General features: G+C 33.6%; 1 protein-coding gene and 1 long non-coding RNA gene across 4 annotated transcripts; one reads left to right on the plus strand and one right to left on the minus strand.

The window, feature by feature from the left end:
- Nucleotides 1–6,479: 6,479 nt before the first annotated feature.
- Nucleotides 6,480–9,454, plus strand: LOC113717346 (F-box/FBD/LRR-repeat protein At3g14710-like). 3 transcript variants are annotated; one of them, XM_027242152.2, is made up of 5 exons: nt 6,480–6,613; nt 7,042–7,341; nt 7,647–8,028; nt 8,716–8,871; nt 9,030–9,454. In XM_027242152.2, the coding sequence occupies exons 2-5, from the start codon at nt 7,214–7,216 to the stop codon at nt 9,282–9,284; spliced, it is 921 nt and encodes a 306-aa protein (XP_027097953.1). In that variant the 5' UTR covers nt 6,480–6,613; nt 7,042–7,213; the 3' UTR covers nt 9,285–9,454. The 3 variants fall into 3 exon arrangements, with proteins under 3 accessions (XP_027097953.1, XP_071927381.1, XP_027097952.1); XM_072071280.1 differs by having other exon boundaries at nt 7,939–8,028; XM_027242151.2 differs by having other exon boundaries at nt 7,042–8,028.
- Nucleotides 9,455–10,216: 762 nt separating this feature from the next.
- LOC140016392 (uncharacterized) lies at nt 10,217–18,256 on the minus strand. The gene is made up of 3 exons (XR_011822785.1): nt 17,810–18,256; nt 14,586–14,637; nt 10,217–12,560 (listed from the first exon to the last, which is right to left on the minus strand). It is a non-coding gene; the product is annotated as an uncharacterized lncRNA (long non-coding RNA).
- Nucleotides 18,257–19,443: the final 1,187 nt, after the last annotated feature.

A 19,443-nucleotide genomic window follows, 5' to 3' on the forward strand; every position in this document is an offset into this window, starting at 1 on the left:
GGGTCAGATCAAGTTTTAGTTCCTCAGGACTCAAAATTTCAACCACTTCCTCTAATCAATGTTATCGATTTTCAGTCATGAATTAACTAAGCCAGGATAGATTTGAAATCTAATGAATATTACACACCATATTATCTAAGTACCATGCACCTCATCAACTGCCTATTCTTTCACCCAATACCCAACGCAGGTTTAAGAAACAAAGTCTAGGAATATAGCTTAAATTCACACTAATAAGCTAACAAACTTCTCAAGGTTCAACATTGCCTACTTGCAGTGTAAACTGCATTTAATTACCTTTCAAAAAATTTTGAAATCTCAAGATTCATCAGTTGAGAAGAATGGATCAATATGCTGAATGAAATCTCCCTATAATAACAAAATAATTAACCGGTAGTCAGTGTATGATAAAAGAAGATCACTAGATCAACAGAGTGTAAGAAAGGGGGGAAAATATTTTGTACTACCTTGATAATATTCATGTTAACGAAGGATTGAACTAGCAATTGAGTAGTTGTCGATGCAATCTCTATGCAAGATCAACTCTAATATCATTCAGCAGAGCATCATAAAGCCTTAACATTTTCGAGCAGAGAAATTAAAACCCTCGCATATGTTTATAGATATATACTTTCATTCAGGAATTGCTAAACAGGAGGTTTGGATAGTAGTACATCCACTTATAAAGTGCTCAGAGCTAAAATTTGACTGACGGGCTTTTACATTTTCAGTCCCAAATTACAGCTTCGAATAGTCTTGATAAGCATATGCGTGGAAGTCAAAAGAAAAATTCATTGAATTGTGTCAGACAATGAAGGAGAAAGAGAAATAACTTGTAACAAGAATTGATTCAGTAGTCTTTTGCAGTAAATTAAGGCAAGCAAAACATGAAATGAGGTCAGTGGCAAGTAAAAAGAAAAGTATACCCTTTCTGATAGCAAGAATTTGGAAGAGATTTATGTTGTTGGGCTCAACCACCGAACCAGTTCTTGCTGCAGTACTAATCCAAGATTTAGATGTTTGTGAAGAGATTTAATGATAGTTATTTTCTTCGGAAGGAACAAATTGGAAATTCTGATAGCTTAGCTTAAGAATTTGTTTGGTTGGGGGGTGAAGGAGTAATATATGGTAAAATGCATTTATATTTGGCCGCCTCTAAAACATTGATTAGACTGCATGGGTATTCCTGGAGCTCTTAATTAATGCTTCCAAATTCTCATGACAATTTATTTCATATATTTTTTGATGGATCTCAGTTGTTGAAGTTTTATAGATTTTTTTACAACTTAACAAAATAATTCGTCTAAACGAGAATTTGAAAAAATTGGAAAGAAACTGAACATTAATCTGTCATTCGAATAAAAAGAAGGGATAATTTTAGAAACCTCCCCTGAGGTTTCTGACAATTGCAGAGACCTCCTCTCAAGTTTATTAAATTATACCTACCTCCCTCACTTTTACTGTTTATATAACAATATAGGCCCAAAAGACTATATTTTTTTTCTTAAAAATCCTTAACTACCCTTTTTGTAAAAAAAATTATTTTGCCAATTGCTCCTTTCCATATCTCAATCAAACCTACTACACTAACAAACTAGCCTAACAAATACTCTAATTCCAAATTGTAAACCCAAGCAATTCTATCATCACAGTCATAAAATTGCTTCTCCCAAAGCATGCATTCAATTCTGAAAATTCGTTCCATCCTTCATAAATATTCTTACAATATTCATTCCATGGAATGGTCAAATTCACAATCAACAACCCTTGTGTTTGCATAATTTTCAACATAGGATGTCGTGGTTTGACTTTATATAAGTGGCTTAACTCCTAGTACATGAGCCACATTATGGCCTTGATGAAAATTTTTAGGGGAGATTTAGGCATGGATGGGATTAATCAACTTTAAGAGAAGGAAAGACATCATTATGACTATAGAGGTTTTCAAGAAATTCATTTTGTCAAAAACCAAAATTCTATTTTCAACTAATCACACTCCAAACTTCAAACCCAATGTTCATACCTTCTCAAAACAAAATAATCTAGCCTACTATCAAATCTCCAAACGTGTTAACGTCTTAAATACAGAGAAGATACTCTATCTCCATAGCGAAACCACAACCAACAATTGTCAAGCATAAAAAGAAATATAAATGTACTTATTAACACCTTAAAATGTTTTCTGGATGGATGATAGACAAATTAGCAAATTTACAAATTTCAATCCCTCTTTCTCTTTTGGCCAATGATTGCATTATTATTGTGTGCCTTTTCGCCTCCTTTTAGTTTGATCATGAAATCAGATTTTAGTTCAACCATTAAATCTAATCTCTCAACTAAACTTGTAATTTGGCAATTTCAAAAAGAAGAAAGGAGGAACAGGAATATATAATAGAGTTTGAGAGATCACTTGTGGTGTGATTGGCTGCCGTTAGAGACAATGGTTGGTGGTAATTTGAGAGTGAGTTCTAGGAAGAAGGGATTGATGGATGAGAATGAAGTGACAGTAAGTGAGAGAGAATCGTCGTTGGCTATAATTTATAAACAGAATAACCGAAGATGTCAAGTTTCTTTTTCTTTTTTTAATTTCATTTCATTATACTATGAATTATTTATGAAGTGAAGGTTATTATAGTCATTTTATTGTGATAAGCGAGGTCAGTGTAATTTGTAAAACCTGAGGGAAGCTGAGTAAAATTGTCATAAACCTTAGGGGCCCGAGGTTTATGAAATTATCCCTAAAAAGAATGTACTAATAATTGTTGAATAAAGTGAAATTGTAATACGCAAAATTTGTGTTCAAATTGGGAATTACTTCTAAGTGGGGTATTTAATGGAATTACAACAAAAGCCTAAGGGCCAAAATGCAAATATCCCAATTCATGTTCATTCCGAGTTCATTCTTTGAAGAAACAGAAGGAATTGAAGGGACATACAGCAGAGAAGACAAAGTACTATCATCCAACTGATTTCAGTTGGTTAATTGAGATAATTGATCCATAGATTTAAATTTTATGAGCTGATATAATTTATATATAAAGATTTTAAAAGTCCACCCCTAACCACCAGGTCAATCTCACTGTTTCAGTTAATATCAATATATTGAAAGGAGTAAACGGCCTCTAATAATCCCCCAATTTTTATTCATGGGTGGTGAGTGGAGGAAGAAAGAAGAGATAGGATTTTTCTTAATTTTTAATTTTTTTGTTGTTTTTGTTAGGTGTATTTGAGATGTATTTAAATTTTTTTAAATTGCTCTTGAGTGTTTTTAAGATGTGTTACCGTCACATTGTATTTGATATACTAATTTTTCCAAAAACTCCTAATTGAAACTGTGCCCTAAGTTTTATAATTCAATGACATGTGATATTTTAAGGTGATTTAAATTCGATGTTCGTGGCTACCATTGCAAAGCCAATCAACATCAATATATTGAAGGGCTAAATGGCATCTACTAATCCCCAAACTTTTATCAGTGATCATAGTTGGTCTTCGACTTTTATAAGCATCCATCATGTTCCTTACCTATAAATTTGGTCCTAAACGGTCGTTTGGGGCAAATATAGACATGGTAATTTTCACATTGTCTCCTAAGTTTAAGTTTATACATATTTCCCTTTTAAAGTTTAAAAATAGGGCATATTACCTTTTAGTTTTTTTGGGTAAAGCATTTAATAGTTGACTCATTTGACTAACATTAAATAACAACATTATCCTTCATTCCGTCTAAAAATTACGTAAACTAGACAAAAACAAGGATACCTTTTAAGAAATAACAAGTTTAAAATTACCTTATATCTTAAAAATTTTGCTAACTTTATTGTCTATTATTAATTACATTCATCATCATCGTCATTAGATTTAGGTGGTTTGATAAAACTGAAATCTGAAATCTGAAGTCTCAATCCATTAAGTTATCGGATTGTTAAGTATTAAATCAAATACATTTAAGTATATATTACATTCAGTAATAAGTGTATAGTTTATCACTTATTTTTAGAAGCAAATTTTACCTAGAAAAGTCAGTGACACTTAATTAATTCAGATATCCAATTTTTGGTCATCAAATGCATATAAATATATTAAGATTTGAATCCATTAAATTTAAGTGCTGAATTGGGTTAGCAAACAGAGCCTTAAAGTCTAACCAGTTAGAAGAATATGTACAAAATTTGACATTAACCCAGCAAGAAAAAAGAAAAGATGTTAAGGTAAATAGCTTGAAACATTAGGCAATTTCACCATTTGATATTTCATAAACACTCACGTGGTATTTCAAATCTCAAACAGTAAAATCGTAATCAAGATTTCATACCCATTCACATGGCAGCTGAATTATTGAATAATATAGGCTTTGTTTGGAGTTGTGTTTTATTTTGTGTTAATTTATTTTTGAAAAGGGCAAGCATATGTTCGAACCACTTTTTATTTCATATACAATTTTTTTTTGAAAAAGTGCTATATAGATAACCCTAAAATTTAATAACAATCCAATCCGAGTCAATATTATATGACATTTCCTGAATGCCATGCGACAACAATCAAAAGTAAGGCAAAATTTGATGAATTTTTTGGGGTTAAGATGTGAAGAAAAAAACATTCTCCTAGTAAAAAATGTTAGGTTTATGAGTAAAGTTGTGTCCTTGAGAGATGAAGAAAGAGTATTTGATATGTAAGTAAAAACTCAAAATTTAACAGTTAATCACATACATCAAAATGCTAAGTTTTTGGGTTAATGTCGAGTTCCTAATTTATATATTGAGCCTCTTTGGTACTATCATTGCTATTACATGCTTTCTTACCAATGCACTATTTCTTTTTTTTTTTTTTTTTGGAAAAAGTACCAGTGCACTAATGATTCATGGAGAGCAGGTATCCTCAAGGCTGTCAATTTAGTTTTGTGAGTCTATTTTGACCGGTTCAAGTTCGGTTCAAAAAAATAAAAATTTTGAATTTTTATTCTTGAGTTCATATTATAAGGCTCATACTTGACTGAAAAATTTATTAAAACATCGACTTAAATCGGGTTCGACCCAAGTTCACGGTTAAATACGTTAATATATATAATATATATTTTAATTTATGCATTTATGCATGTATATGCAAATTATTAAATTTTTATGTTATAATTCGTATTAGTTCTAGATTATATTCATTATTGTATATAATATATATTAATTATATAATTATTTTGGATCGGGCTTTAATTACCGAGTCTGGTAAAGTCTATACTCAACTTACATTTAATTGGACTGTTATGTTTAAGACCCAATTTTTTGACCCAATTACACATGAGGCTCAACCCAAAATTTTGGGGGCAAACAGACTGAATTCGCTCCAGTTCTACCTCATTGATAGCGCTACAAATCATCCAGATACATGGTATAAACTATAAAGTATAATGCCGGAAGTGTAAGAATAATGCAAAGTCGAGACTGAATGCTATTAATACATGTGTTTCGCATAGGATGAGTGAATTTGACTCGAGATATTTCTTTTAAACATATTAAAAATTTTTAATATAAAGGAGACGATTTTTTTTTAAGTGTAAGTAAAAGGTCTCAAACTTACGACCTCTCACTTACACTACACTCCCTCTCTCCGCGCCATCCAACTCATCCCTCCCCGAGAAAAAGACGATTTAGTGGCTTAAATTTTGTTGTATCTCTATGTCTTAGTTTTTTTTTTTTTTTTTTGCTTTTTCTTTTGATTTGGTGACTAGTAGATATCTAGAAATGTAAATAAAAAAGAATTCTATTGGTGTCCCTAAATTTTATCACATGAATCATGTGTGTCACAAAAATTATATTATTATTACATAATCATCCTTAAAAATCTTCTTTCTTCATTTTTAAATTGTAAACATGGATAATTGAGGTGTACGTTATAGCAAACTATTAGCGCAAAAGAGAAGATTGAAATGAGTAATAAGGTGGGAGAAATTATAAATAAAAAATTTTAAATCAAAACATTTCACTTACAAAAATACACACACTACTCCAAAATTAATCACTAGAGTCGCCCCAAACTATTAGTATAAAAATTAACCATTGGATTGGACTAGTAACCACTTTTAAAGTCTTTTCCCGCTGTCTATGCCCAGCAGTCGGGTGTGGGAGGGAGGGGTGCGAAGAAAACTAGAGTTAAAAAAAAAAAAGGGAAATTATCAGTGCAAAACAGCTGCACTTTCCTACGCACTTCTTATTATTAATTAAAAGTTAAAAGCACTATGTGCGTATTAATCCAAAACTGCCACCCTTTCCTGCGCACTTCTTAAAAGCCAAAGCGCGCTATATTCGTTAATGTGTGATCTAAGCATCCGAGTGGGGTTTTTTTTTTTTAAACCATGCGATTCTACTACGATTGCATACTTGTAACTTGCTTTACAACTTAGGATCACCACCGCACTTATTCAACAGTACTACTTCTTTTGGCCTATCATGGCCGTCAATTGAGAGGCAGGAAAGAATTATGTATATAGATAGATGTGTTGGCTATGGCGTCATTTCTTGGCGAAAGGGCCAAAAGGGAGCGACCCTCTTGCCTCATTCGAGTGAAGTGATGATCCATTAACCCGGCAGGTGATCTGGAAAGCCCTAGCTCAAGAATTCAAGTGAGCTCCCCAAATTTACATCCCTGGCTTTAGCTCTTTCTTTTAGTATATTTTTTGCATTTGCATTTGTTTTTTTTTTTTTTTGTTGAATGATTGAACTGTTGAATTTTCAGTGTTGTTTTGGTGTTTTTGAACTGAGTTTAATTGTGGGAGAACTTTTTGCGTTCTAAGAATTCACATATTTATGATTTCTCATGGTTGAAAATTGAAAATTGAGATAATGGGTGGAGAAACCAATCCAGTGTTGAGAAAATATGTACGCTTAATGGCAGTCTCTGTTTAGTCTTTTTTTTTTTTTTTTTTTGGTTTTTAAACTGTTGGTTTCTTTGGGTTACTTTACTAATTAAGTAGCAGCTAGTTTGAACTGACATGGTGGGACTTTCTGGATCCTAAAATGTTGTACACTACATTTTTTCTGATGATTTCAGGTGAAAAGTTTGAAAGTGAGATTGATGGATAAAGAACTAACCAATTTGAGTAGTAATAAGAAATTACGTAGACCTAATGATTCTTTGGAGGATGATGATGATGTGGACAGAATCAGTGATTTACCAGAAAGTGTTTTGAGTCACATACTATCTCGACTACCAACGACATTGGATGCAGTTCGTACCTGTGTCCTATCCAGAAAATGGGAAAAACAGTGGAAGAATGTTTACAATCTCAGGTTCAGTGATTATAAAGTTGATAAGTCCAAAAAGAAGGACTTCGCCATCTCTGTGCAGAAGGTGCTTTACCATTTCAGGAACTCAAGGATTCAGGGGTTTATGCTTTCTATTAATTGCAATCAGTATAATCCCACTCTTGTCAAAACTTGGCTATCAGCTGCTTTAAGGTCTAATGTTCAGAGGCTTTGTTTTTCCCATGTAGATGACTTGGAGTTTCCTCATTACTTCTTCGAATGTGATTCTTTAGTGCATTTGGTTCTCGAACTCTGCACTTTCAGAGTTCCTGGTTATTTTTGTCTTGCAAACCTTCGAGTGTTAAATTTTTATAATGTTACTTGGCAAAATGATGATTGTTCTGCTTCCAGGTGCTTCATCTTGAATTTTCCAGTTCTTGAAGTGTTTAAGTCGTATCAATGCCGCTGGTTGAATGTGAAAATGCTTAAAATACTTGCTCCTCTGCTTGCAAGTTTCCAGATGGTTAGATCTTTCCTTAGATGCACACCTGGTCAATCAGAGGATTGTGAAATAGAGATTTGTGGAGACAACCTTTCATATTTTAATTTTGATGGTTTTTCACTAGAAAATATTGTCCTATCTCACCCTTCAAAAGTTGCTAATGTGTGTCTTAATGTAAATTCCATGGAGCGTTTTATTCAGAGGGGAAAAATTGGTTCTCGAGCTCTTTTGCTTTTGGGAGGACTTTCTTCTGTTGTCAGATGCCTGGAACTCTCTGAATATGTAATTGAGGTAATCTTCCCTTTTGAAGTTGTTCTTATTCGCTTTCATTTGTTTTTTTTCATAGTTCTATCACAATTTACACAAATGCAATTTATTTATATGTACTCTTTATTTGACATGCAATTACCTGATTCTCTACTCTGATCACTATGAAGTATGAACAATTTGGTACTAAAAGCCTTTTTAATTTTGCTTATGTTGAAGCTTGAATTTAAGAGTGCTTGCCTGGCATGAGCATTATTTGCTCAAAATTGCTTGCTTTATATAGAACGCTATTATTGGCATGATACAATTTCTTTGTCCATGCAGCACTAGCAAGCTTTATACTTTCTGCCCTTTTCTGGGAGTATAAAGTGTGTCAATTTGGCTTTTTTCGTATAATGAGCTTGTATAAAATAATTCATTTCCTTATTGTTTGGTTAATTGAATTCTTTGGTCTTGTGCTTTGTGTGTGACATTTGTGTTACAATTGCAATGTAGTGGTAGGGAAGGAAAGAATTGTAACGAGAAAGTTACTGATGGACTGAACAGTTTTATTGCACAACTCTTGAAATCTTTGATTGTTGATATAGATTCAGGGTTCATATGATTAATTACATATGTGGCCTAGGCTTGTGGATAATAGATTAGAACATATTAAAAGAGGTACTACCTGTTGAATGTTTACTAATGCTTAATGCTGATCTTCTCTCCAAGGCACTTGCGCATGCAGAACCTCCATGTTCACTTCCAATCTTTGATGGGCTGACCAGCCTTAAAGTGTCTTCCACTTGGAGTAATACCCTCTGCACTGGACCACTGATGGAGCTTGTAAACAGCGCACCGGCTCTTGAAAAGCTCATATTTACCACGGTAAACAACAATGACGTTTACCATCCCCTCTTATATGTGCAAACTGTTTTGAAATGAATCAAACTCCTACCTCTCTCTCTCTCTCTCATAGGTGTCACTATGTGTTTTATGTTTGTTACTTCCAACTTTTAAAATACCCTGTGTTTGTATCTTGGCAGTTGATTGATGATGTCAATTATGAGGAAAGTAATTCATTGCCTACCAACTTTTCATCCAACCTCAAGGTGGTTGAATTCAGATTGTTCAAAGGAAGGGCATCTGAGATTCAACTGGTTAAGTTTTTGCTGCAAAATTTGTTGATACTTGAGCAGTTGGTAATTACAAAGTTTTTGGGAGATACAAAGGTTGAAGTTGAAAATCAGCTATTAATGTTACCTAGAAGCTTGAGTCGTGTGTCGATAGTGTTCTTGTGAACTTGACTGATGTAAATGATCTTCTTGTAATATTATCTTATGAGATTAAACTGGTGAAGTTTTTGCTGTAGAATATATTGGTACTTGAGACTTGATTACCACTTTGAAGTTTTTGGGAGATATGAACGTTGTGGTTCAAGATTAACTGTTAATGTTACTTGAAAGCTCAAGATATCTGTTTAGGTGTATTTCTATCAAAGTAATGTGATCCTGTCAAAGACTTGGTGTGTTTTCAGGATACACTTTTACATTCACTCATCTCTCCTTCCTTTTACTCTTCTTTTTTTGGGAGAAAATTACTTCAATGGGATCATTTTGATGGTGGAAGGGAAGTGATTTAAAAGGTATGGAGTGCCAGATGTTCAAATGCTAGATTTTGTTGAAGTTCCTTTTTGTTTGATGTGCTTGATCTATTGTATTTAACCTGTTCCTTTCATTGCAATTTTAAACAATGACATTGGAACTTAATAGAATTTTCTAGTTGTGTTAATAATGCACTTAGCCTTAGGTACTTTTAATAGTGGAACTGTTATCATTCCTTCTTTTTTTTTTTAGTTGATCCACTTGGTAATTACTGTACTAAAATTTTAGAATCAGATGAATGTTTTGATGATATATGTACCAAAATCACAACAATTGATATTGTTGGAAGTATAATTGAAAAGAATTCAAAGTTGTACTGCTACTTGGATTGGGTTCTGGTTAAAAAGATCGTTAATGAGTCACATCAAACATGAAAGTAACACTAAGAATGATGACATGAACTTCGAACGACAAATAATTGTATAGTAACTTGAAAGCATAAAAATGGGGGATGATAGAATTTTATGAATAATCCTGTTCAAGCGTATGCAATTTTGCAACTTAGGCAAGATGGAGATCTAGTCTTGGCAGATTCTTGATGATACCGTAGTATAATGGTACAACAACAATGGAGGAAATTCTGATGCAGGATTCAGTTAGGAGTTTTGCTCATTCAGAAACAGCTATCAAGAATTCCTAAAGAGCCAATGTTTGACTACCAGGCACTACAGCATTGAAGTAACCCATGCCAAACTCTTGGGAAAAGCTGGAAGGACAGTGAAGAAAGGGGTACATGTACCCAAAAACGACACAGGTGGGTAGATAGAAATATACTTAGGGGCGTGAGACAACTCTCTCTAAGGAACTCGACAAAATAGTATCATAACTTTAGGAGAAGGGGGCATCTGCTTCAGAAAGGTCCAAAGATTCATTTTAAAAATAGGAATGCCCCAGCCATTAGTCCAAAAAAGGTTGTTAAGGTTAGAAAGGAACCAAGTGGCCCATGAAACTCTTTTTTTTTTTTTTGGCAAACTAAAAATACTTTGTGAAGATTGGAATAGAAAAGTCACATGCGGTAAGAACTGCACATTACAAAACTGCTTCGGCAAAGCAAACTATACAATCAAAGCTCTAGACAAGTGATCTGCACAGAGTATCAGAGAAAATAGAAGGAACATATCTCCATTCCAATCTAATATCCCAATTAGTTCTGGACTTTGTTGTTTTCCTCCAACCTGCAACAATATTCTGGATGAGTTGAACAATGAATTGAATCAGTACTTCAGCTGCAACACTTTTACCACAAAAGACCCTCCTGTACATTTCTCGCCATAAGAGTATAGATTGTTGCTGCAAAGGCGCACATATGAACTGAATTAACAAATGTGTTTTGCTTGATATGGAGTATCCACCACTGAAGTTCCTCAGACCAGCCAAACCTAAAGCTATACAATAAACAATACTGTTGTATTCTGCCCCATACATAAGCTGTGTAATCGCATTTAAAGAATAAGTATTCCACAGACTCTGCTTCTGTAGCACACAAGGGATACCAGTGATCCACTGTGATCCCCCATTGTAGTAACCTGTCCTTTGTTGCCAATCTATTTTTACATACTAACCAACCTATAAAAGATTGCCGCGGAATTTGCTTCTCAAACTACAAGAGTTTAAACCACGGTATTTCATTACCCCTCTCTCTGAACAAATCTATAGCGGAAGAAGAAGTAAAAGTGCCTGTTTCACTTGCTTTCCATGTAAAAGAAACCTCCTCCTCTGGCAGAGGAAGGCATGCATCAGGGAGGGACTTGATTAAATCTTCCACATTCTGGGATCTTCTATGTACCTGTGGCCAACACCATTGAGCTCCATCAATAATTGACGAAAGTTTTGCACTCGAATTGCTATCAAACTATGTAACTATATGAGGTCCATAATGGTCAGGTAATGGGCTATCTGGATGCCAGTGGTCATACCATCGATGTGTCATATTACCATTGCCAACCGCAGATGTAATCTCTTGTCGAACCATTGCCCTCAATTGAAGTAATTTCCTCCAAAACCAAGAGGAATCAAAAGGAGTTGGAATACTCTAAAATGATCTCCCTTTCTATTTCACAACATGCACCCAAGCTATCCACAAGCTACCTTTCTTTTGCAAGATGGTCCAAATATGCTCAACTAGAAGAGTCTTATTCCACACTTGCGAGCCCAAGCCACTCTCCTTGTGTGGTTTTGCCTTAACCCCAGTGGACTTGTCCTTGCCAGTCCATAAGAAATGAGACATGATCTGCTCAATGACTTTAATTACTCGTTTTGGCAACATATAAAGATGCAGCTCCAATAAATTTGCAAACTAATCATTGCCAACCTTATGAGTTGTAATCATCCCCCATAACATAAGCCCCGTTTGTCAAGTGAGTTTTTTGGATGTTTGTTTAAAACTTTACTGTAGAAGTTGTCGAAAAATTTTTTGAAATGGGTAAATTTTTGGAATATTTTGAAGTGTATAGTTTAAAAATTCATTTTGAGATTACTGTAGTTAAAGTTGTTAAAAAACTTGTAGCAGACAAACTTGGCCAAAAACTTGCTTGCCAAACAAGGCCATAATGCTCTAGAACTCCAACCTTGGACTTTTTGTTTTACCTTATCCACAATAACTTGACAATCAAGAAGCCTCAGTCGAGCACCTTGGAACACCCAAGTATTTAAGAGGAAAAGAACCTGCCTCCATCTCCATTATTGCACATAGCTCCCATCTGAGATGTTGACTAACACCAGAAAAAAGAATCTCACTTTTAGACAATTTGGCGGCAATCCAGACGTGCTACCAAATTCATCCGAGACAGATTTTAGCAATGTTGTATCCTGTATATTTGCAGCTGAAGCAAGAACAAATCGCCAGCAAATAGAACATGAGACATTCCATGGTCTTTACACTTCGGATGATAAGTAAAGCCCTCTTGGTGAATCCTGCAATCCAGAAGTAAGGAAAACAACTCCATAGCAACAAGAAACAGATAGGGGGAGATAGGTTTCAAAACAGATAGTGATGCTTTCCAGTAAAAAGATGTCATTCTGTATGACACAAAAGGCTTCTTTTTTTAGCTTAAAAGGGACAAAATTTTTCTTACATATGCACAAAGAATTTTAATTTTCCCTGCCGAACTGAATATGAACAAGTTTGATCTATTCTATTCCATCTTCCTATATTAGTGCGATTTGAAACAATCAAGGGATGCCCATTAATTGTCTATTTTCTGGTAGGCATCGAATACAGTGTACAAATGCAAGTCAAAGGATAACTAAAGTCACAATCTATTCAAAGTAATATAGTGAAGAAAATCCTAGAATGATTGAAATCTGCCAAGTACCTAAATGATATATATACTCTGAGTGGGATTTGGTTAGAGGGAAATTGGGGTTTGGAATTCTTGTTTTCCCTTTGAATGCTCGATTATGATATCTGGGAGGGAATTTGGAGGGGCAGCGAAATCCGGAAATGGTTAGTATACTGTAACCAACTGCATTTCATTCATACTTCCACAGCTATGTACATAATCATGATTAGCTAGTTACCAAAAATCTTTTGGCGTTTGATCAATTCATCTCCCTCAGAGACTACAACAAAAAATTTAGCTAGTAACCACTAGCTAGTTCCTTCGCCCTACTATTATCATTCTTATACTTGAAACATTCTTTTTTTAACATTTTACTCATCCTTTTAATTTTGTTCTAGTTTGTTCATTTGTTACTTTTGAAGTTAACAAGCCAACACAACCTCCACTTCCAAACAAAGCATTTGTTTCTTCCTTTGTGAAGTATATTTGATAAAACAACTAATTATTTGAGTACTTTATGAACCAATTACGGCTAACAATTAATCAGTGATTAACAGTCAAGTAGCAATACATAGGTTGCGAATAAAACAAAGATTAATTAAATATAAACTGTATAAAGTAAAACATGTATTAACATAATAACACATATGTTTAGTTTTATTAACATGATAATACATATGTTTAGTAATACATATGTACGTGTTAACGTAATAATACATATGTTTAGTTGTATTTTTGTCTATTTGTAGTTGATTAATTATTACTTATAAACTCTAGTAAATTTTATCTGTTTGAATAATTTGATTACGAGATTAGATATGCTTTATGATATAAGAAGTGTATATATTTTATTTTAATACAGAAAAATTGATATCAATCTCAAAAAGAATTACAAAAGTAAAAAAGAATATGGTAAAGCAAATTTGAAAACTTCTTCCAATTCTACAATAAATTTAGCTAGGGATAGAAGTAGCTATTTGCATAAGAAAATAATATAAAAAGGAGGGAAAAAAGAAAGGAAAAAGATTAGGGAAAAAAGAAAACCAAAAAACAATCAAGATGCCAGGGTTACCTTTGTCCAAACATTGAGCCTATCAAAATAATAAAGTTCAAGGGGTTAAATTGCAACTCTAGGTATAGTTGAGGGGGTTTATTGCATTTAACCATACGAAGAGCAAGGAAAGAAATAAGAGAAAAAAATTCGTTATTCATAAGGACGTAAATTTTGAAAAATTCAGGAAATGTGCCTACAAATTCACGTACATGCACATACACTCATACATATGTGCACATATATCAACTCACACATGCATATTCAGATGCACACGTCACTTATCAAAGTGCACATTTATATTCATTACTTTTAACCTGTGTGATGAAATATTTATTCAAGTAAATTTATTAAAAAAATAGTAGAATTAGAACTGAATGGTAATAGGTTTAATTGAATCGGTTGAACTGCATGGAATTATAAGTAAATTGGTCAAATCAACAAATTTATAAAGGAAAACAAATTTGTGAGCAAAAGAAATAGGATTATAAGTAATAACCATAGCAAAGACATCATTGCCTTTGTTACTATACCATTATAACACAATCATGGCCATGTCCAACCAACAATTAACATGTAAACTATAAGGTCAGATTTAGATCCTACCTTAATGATGAGATTGTAGTCAATAGATAATCTTTGCTCGCAGTTTGACCACCTACAACCACAAATTACAAATTTTGGAAATATAGTTAGAAAATGTAGGAAGGTTCCTATTAATATTCATAGGTATGCATCGTGTATTCCATAATGAAACTTCCATATTCATAAAATAACTACTGAGAAAATATTGCAGTAGAAAACTCACAGTTTCTATTGTATCAACTAAACATTCAAATTGCAGAAAGAGAGAAAGCAAATGAGCATACGTGTCCAAACACCCACAACAAAATATGGAGCACAAGGACTTGAAGCAACATTCTTCAATATAAAAAGCCCCTATTATTGTCAGGAAGCTGAAGAGCACTACAATTATACTTGTAACGGATTAAAAATATGAACCAGAACCAATCATCTTCATTATTAAGAGCTTCATAAACCAATCATCTTCAGCATTAACACCCTCTCTAATTATACTATAAAAACTACTCAACAATTATAGAAGATGATGAGAAGCACTACAATTACTTATAAGTGGTTTAAACAGCATTTGAAAGCTTGATATTCATGTGGAATACAAATCAATTGCATATGGGAGGACACAATAGTCAAACAGTACTCAATTACTGTGACGACCCCACCTTCTCCTAGGGTATACCCTAAAAGTTAGCGGGATCGCTTGCCTGGCTCTCGCCAGGGCTCACTCACTTACATTAACTTTAGAGATAACATTTTGATAAACCAAAACCAAACGCTCAAATCTTTTACAATACCAAGTTCAATACAAAAGTTTCAACCTTAATAAGATATTAAAAGATGTACAATCACAAAAGTCTTCTTGCAATCTACCTAAACTCTCAATCGATCCTTGACCACCAATCTCTTGCAAGGAAAACAAAGCTAAAAGGTTGAGCTAAAGCTCAGTGAGGTTTGCCGAGCAAGTAACATTTAATAAACATTTAAATCAGTACAATTAAGCAAGTAGTGCACATTTCACAGTACAATCACTTTTATTAAGCAATTGAGGAAACACTTCACTAAACAATCACTTTTAAAAGGATACGGTGCTCACATTAGAGCCACTTCAATGTCATTGAGCATTCATTTCAATGACAAGATACATTCATTTCACTGTCAATGTACATTCATTTCAATATCATTGCACATTCCACCACTTCACCTCCTTATGTCCTCCAAAACAATAAACAATCCCCTGCATTCAGTAATCAGTTCAATAATCTCCCAACCTCATGGTAATACTCGAGTATACTGAAACATTTACCCAAAGTTACCGTCCTATCCGACCAAACCCTTTGCTGGCTCGAACAGTCCGTTGAACAAAGGATTTTGGGGCCCAGTCTAGCCGATGTGGCAAGGCACACATACGGCTTACATTCATGCACATTTACAGTAACATTCAGTCAATTATCGACCTTCAAGCTCAACTAAGTCGAGTGCAATAAAGTACACCCTCAACTTAAAAGAGGAGGGACAATTGAGATACACTTCACAAAGAATCATTTAGCAATTATTTTCGTCACATATTCATACTAAACACATTTTGTCACATATTCATTATAAGCACACATAAACAGTTAACACATAATTCGGAAAACACTCAGCAATTATCCAAATAATTTACTCTCGAGTCTCAGGTTTGTTTCCTGGCTCGCAGCTACTTCCTGAGATAAATATATCCATGGTAAATTTACAATTTGTAGATGTTCATCTATTAGTTAAATTATTCGAATTAGGTTTGACTTTAAAATATAAAATATAACCTATTCAATATTTATTCTACTTTATCGTTTAAACTAAAAATCAAGTTTGACCTTAAAATACAAAATATACTCAATATTTATTCCCCAATTTATTTCGAGACTTATTAACTTTATCATTTTAAATCAAGAACATATGTATTCTTCAAGTTAATAATTTATAAAATATTTATTTTAGTATTAAATCACTTTCCACTCAAGATTCTAAGATTATGGCTTAGGAGTACTCCATTGGTCCCTTTTTTAATTAATTAAACTCTAGGTTATTTGTAAATTAAATTTTATTCCACTACACCAGTCCTTCAAATTTTATAGTCTTTAAAATATTTGTGAAGACAATATTAAGTAATTAGAAGCCAATTTAGGTACATAATTATCATGAGTTTTCCTCTCATTTGCTTTAGTTTAACTCTACTTGTGGAGCTATATATAGCCATTAAATCTCGGAGTAACCGTGGCTATCATTTATGAAAGCTTACAAAGTTGGAAATTAGAGGAAATGCTGGTTAAAAGTTGGTTTCTCACGGTTAGCATCTTAGCAAAGTGCATTCGGGAACAAAAGGAAAGGCAGCTTTGCCATCCTCGGATGTTTTGATCATAATTGTAGCTACGCTTATCGGATTGAGGCAAATTTAATAGCATTTCGAAGCTAAAACATAGACCTACATTTCTTATGAAAACATCGATATCCAGTTCTCATGTTTTCAGGGTCAAAAGTGGACCACCAGAACCACATTGAAACAGGTCAGGAGCAATGACGTCTTTTTGTGCAGTCAAGAGTCGTCCATTGTTCACTTCAGTTTTCTACTTGCTTTAACCTTGTTTGTTGCAGGTTATCCTAAGCTAAACAAGGTCTTTCATGACCAGGATTCAAAGGAGAAAAAAAAAACTGAGTTCGGTTTCGTTTCTGCAGCTAGCTGCAAATCTGGTGCAGCCATGCATGCATCAGATTTGCATGCTTTCGCACGCGTATATCAAGAAGATATCATTTGTAAGTTCCTTAGGATTTCCTTCAATCTCAGGTTACAGCTAGCATGTAAGGTATAACTCAAGACTAAACAAAACGTGAGACTGATTTCAAGAGCTAAACAGAACCATAGCTCATTTCTGCTGTAAGTTACCATTTCTGATGTATAATGTTCTCCTTGAACCAGAACTGATTTCGTAGCTAAACCCAACGTATAAAACCCATGTTTAGCTGATTAAACCTCTTATAAAACTTAAGGTAATGTATAACATGCATTTCCTATCATTATTCTCCAAAGAAACATTGATAACAAGCTAAAATTTCCAGTTTCCATTCCCCATTTCTGCAATTTTCTTTCCAGCTGCCATTCGGTTCTGCACAAAGTTTCTTTTTCCAACCAAGAACTCATTTTTTCCTAGCTAAAGTTTATACACAGCTTAAACATTCAATTACACTAAATAAGCAGGAGGTTTACAAAATTTTACCTTTTTTTTTTCTTTCCTTAGAATCTGAAATTGCGGACTGCTTTAGCTCTCCCTGATTCGGTTCCTCAAGGTCCTAGCTCGAGCTTCTCCTGCTTTCCTCGCTGTGCTCCTTGTTTTTGGTTAGTTGGTGATGAAGCTAGCTAACCTTTCTCTCCCACTCTCGGTGTTGGGTTGGAAAGGAAAGGAATTGAAGTTTTTGTTTTCCTCTCGGCCACCGCCCAAAGATATTGGCAGATAGCTTCTCCTTGTTTTCGGTTGGTCACGGCTTGGATTTTGCAAGCAACCTTCTATTTGTTTCCTCAGCCACCGCTTGGAATTTAGCAGTTAGTTGCCTAGGAAAATGCAGAGCTCTCTCTCTCTCACTCTCTCGGTTGGTCTGAAGTGGAGCAAGAGAATGAAGCCTTCCTCACTTTCTCTAGGCTGATCACTCAAATCCTCTTCATTCGGTGGACGATAATTCCCAAGTTCCTCCACTCGACTCTTGCTTCTAATATTCTGATAGTTAGCTGGTTGCATGGTAAATTAGTTAAGATGAATGGTTAGCTAGGTCATTTAACATTAATTCATTTGTTTACTAAGGCTGCAATTTTTATTAATTCACTCGTTAACTCCCAACCTTATTTGTATTTCCTTAATCTCATAGATTCTCACACATTTGATTCTATAGGAAATTAACTAAACATGTAACTTATTCAACTATAATATATTCAAATCACACAAATTACGGTATACATACAATATATTATTTTGATTCATTTAATTATAATTTTTTTACACCATTCTAAAATATTTCTAAATTCTCAATTTTTATATAAATTCAATTAGGCATTTAATTTAACCATTTATTTGTTATAATAATTCTAATATCAAAGTAATTAAAATAAAAGAAATTCATAGCATACATATAATTTTTCTCGAGTTCTCATAATTACAGATTACAATGTTGTATATTTGGTTTAATCATTTGTATTTGATTTCTTTCTGCCTAAATTATCCCCAAAGATGACAGATGAAAATTTTTCAACTGTCACCTACAAATTCTTTTTTATATATGTATAGGACACTCGTTAGTGCATATACGCTCATAAATATGTGCACATTCATATTTACATATGTGGATGTATCATTTAATATCTGTATATTCAAATGTATATTTATGTTTGTGGAAGTCCACATTGTTATTCATTAAAATACACAATTCATTAAAGTGCACAATGCTATAAGAGTAATTTAGTTTTTTTTTTCTTTCCTAGCATAATGGTAATTTGTCAGCGTTGGATAAATGACAACTATGTAAAATTTGAATTTAAAATTAACTTTTGCACATATGTCATATATTTAACGGTGATAGTGTATACACTATTAATATATATAAAATTTGCTCAATTTAATAATGTCATACTCCTCCGTCCCGGAATTTTGTTGCATCCTTGAAAAGAGGTACTTGCTTAATCTTCCCAATCTACCTTGTCCAATTAATGGTCACAATTGAAAAGGCTTCATGAGTCCTTTTTATTTTGGTTGCAATGATAACATTTGTATAATTTAAACTATCCTATTCTAGGGGGAGAGGGAGTCTAAAAAGTTGTATCAAAAACTAACAGATTTACTGACTTAATTAGACCAAAGGGATG

Source organism: Coffea arabica, chromosome 11c (assembly GCF_036785885.1).
Source record: "Coffea arabica cultivar ET-39 chromosome 11c, Coffea Arabica ET-39 HiFi, whole genome shotgun sequence".
NCBI lineage: Eukaryota > Viridiplantae > Streptophyta > Magnoliopsida > Gentianales > Rubiaceae > Coffea > Coffea arabica.

Excerpts from the sequence above, each read along its gene's own strand:
- LOC113717346 (XM_027242151.2), top strand. The coding sequence starts at position 7,066 with ATGGATAAAGAACTAACCAATTTGAGTAGTAATAAGAAATTACGTAGA. Across the intron at positions 8,029-8,715 it reads TCTCTGAATATGTAATTGAG|GCACTTGCGCATGCAGAACC; the intron begins GTAATCTTCCCT and ends CTTCTCTCCAAG. Across the intron at positions 8,872-9,029 it reads AAAAGCTCATATTTACCACG|TTGATTGATGATGTCAATTA; the intron begins GTAAACAACAAT and ends GTATCTTGGCAG.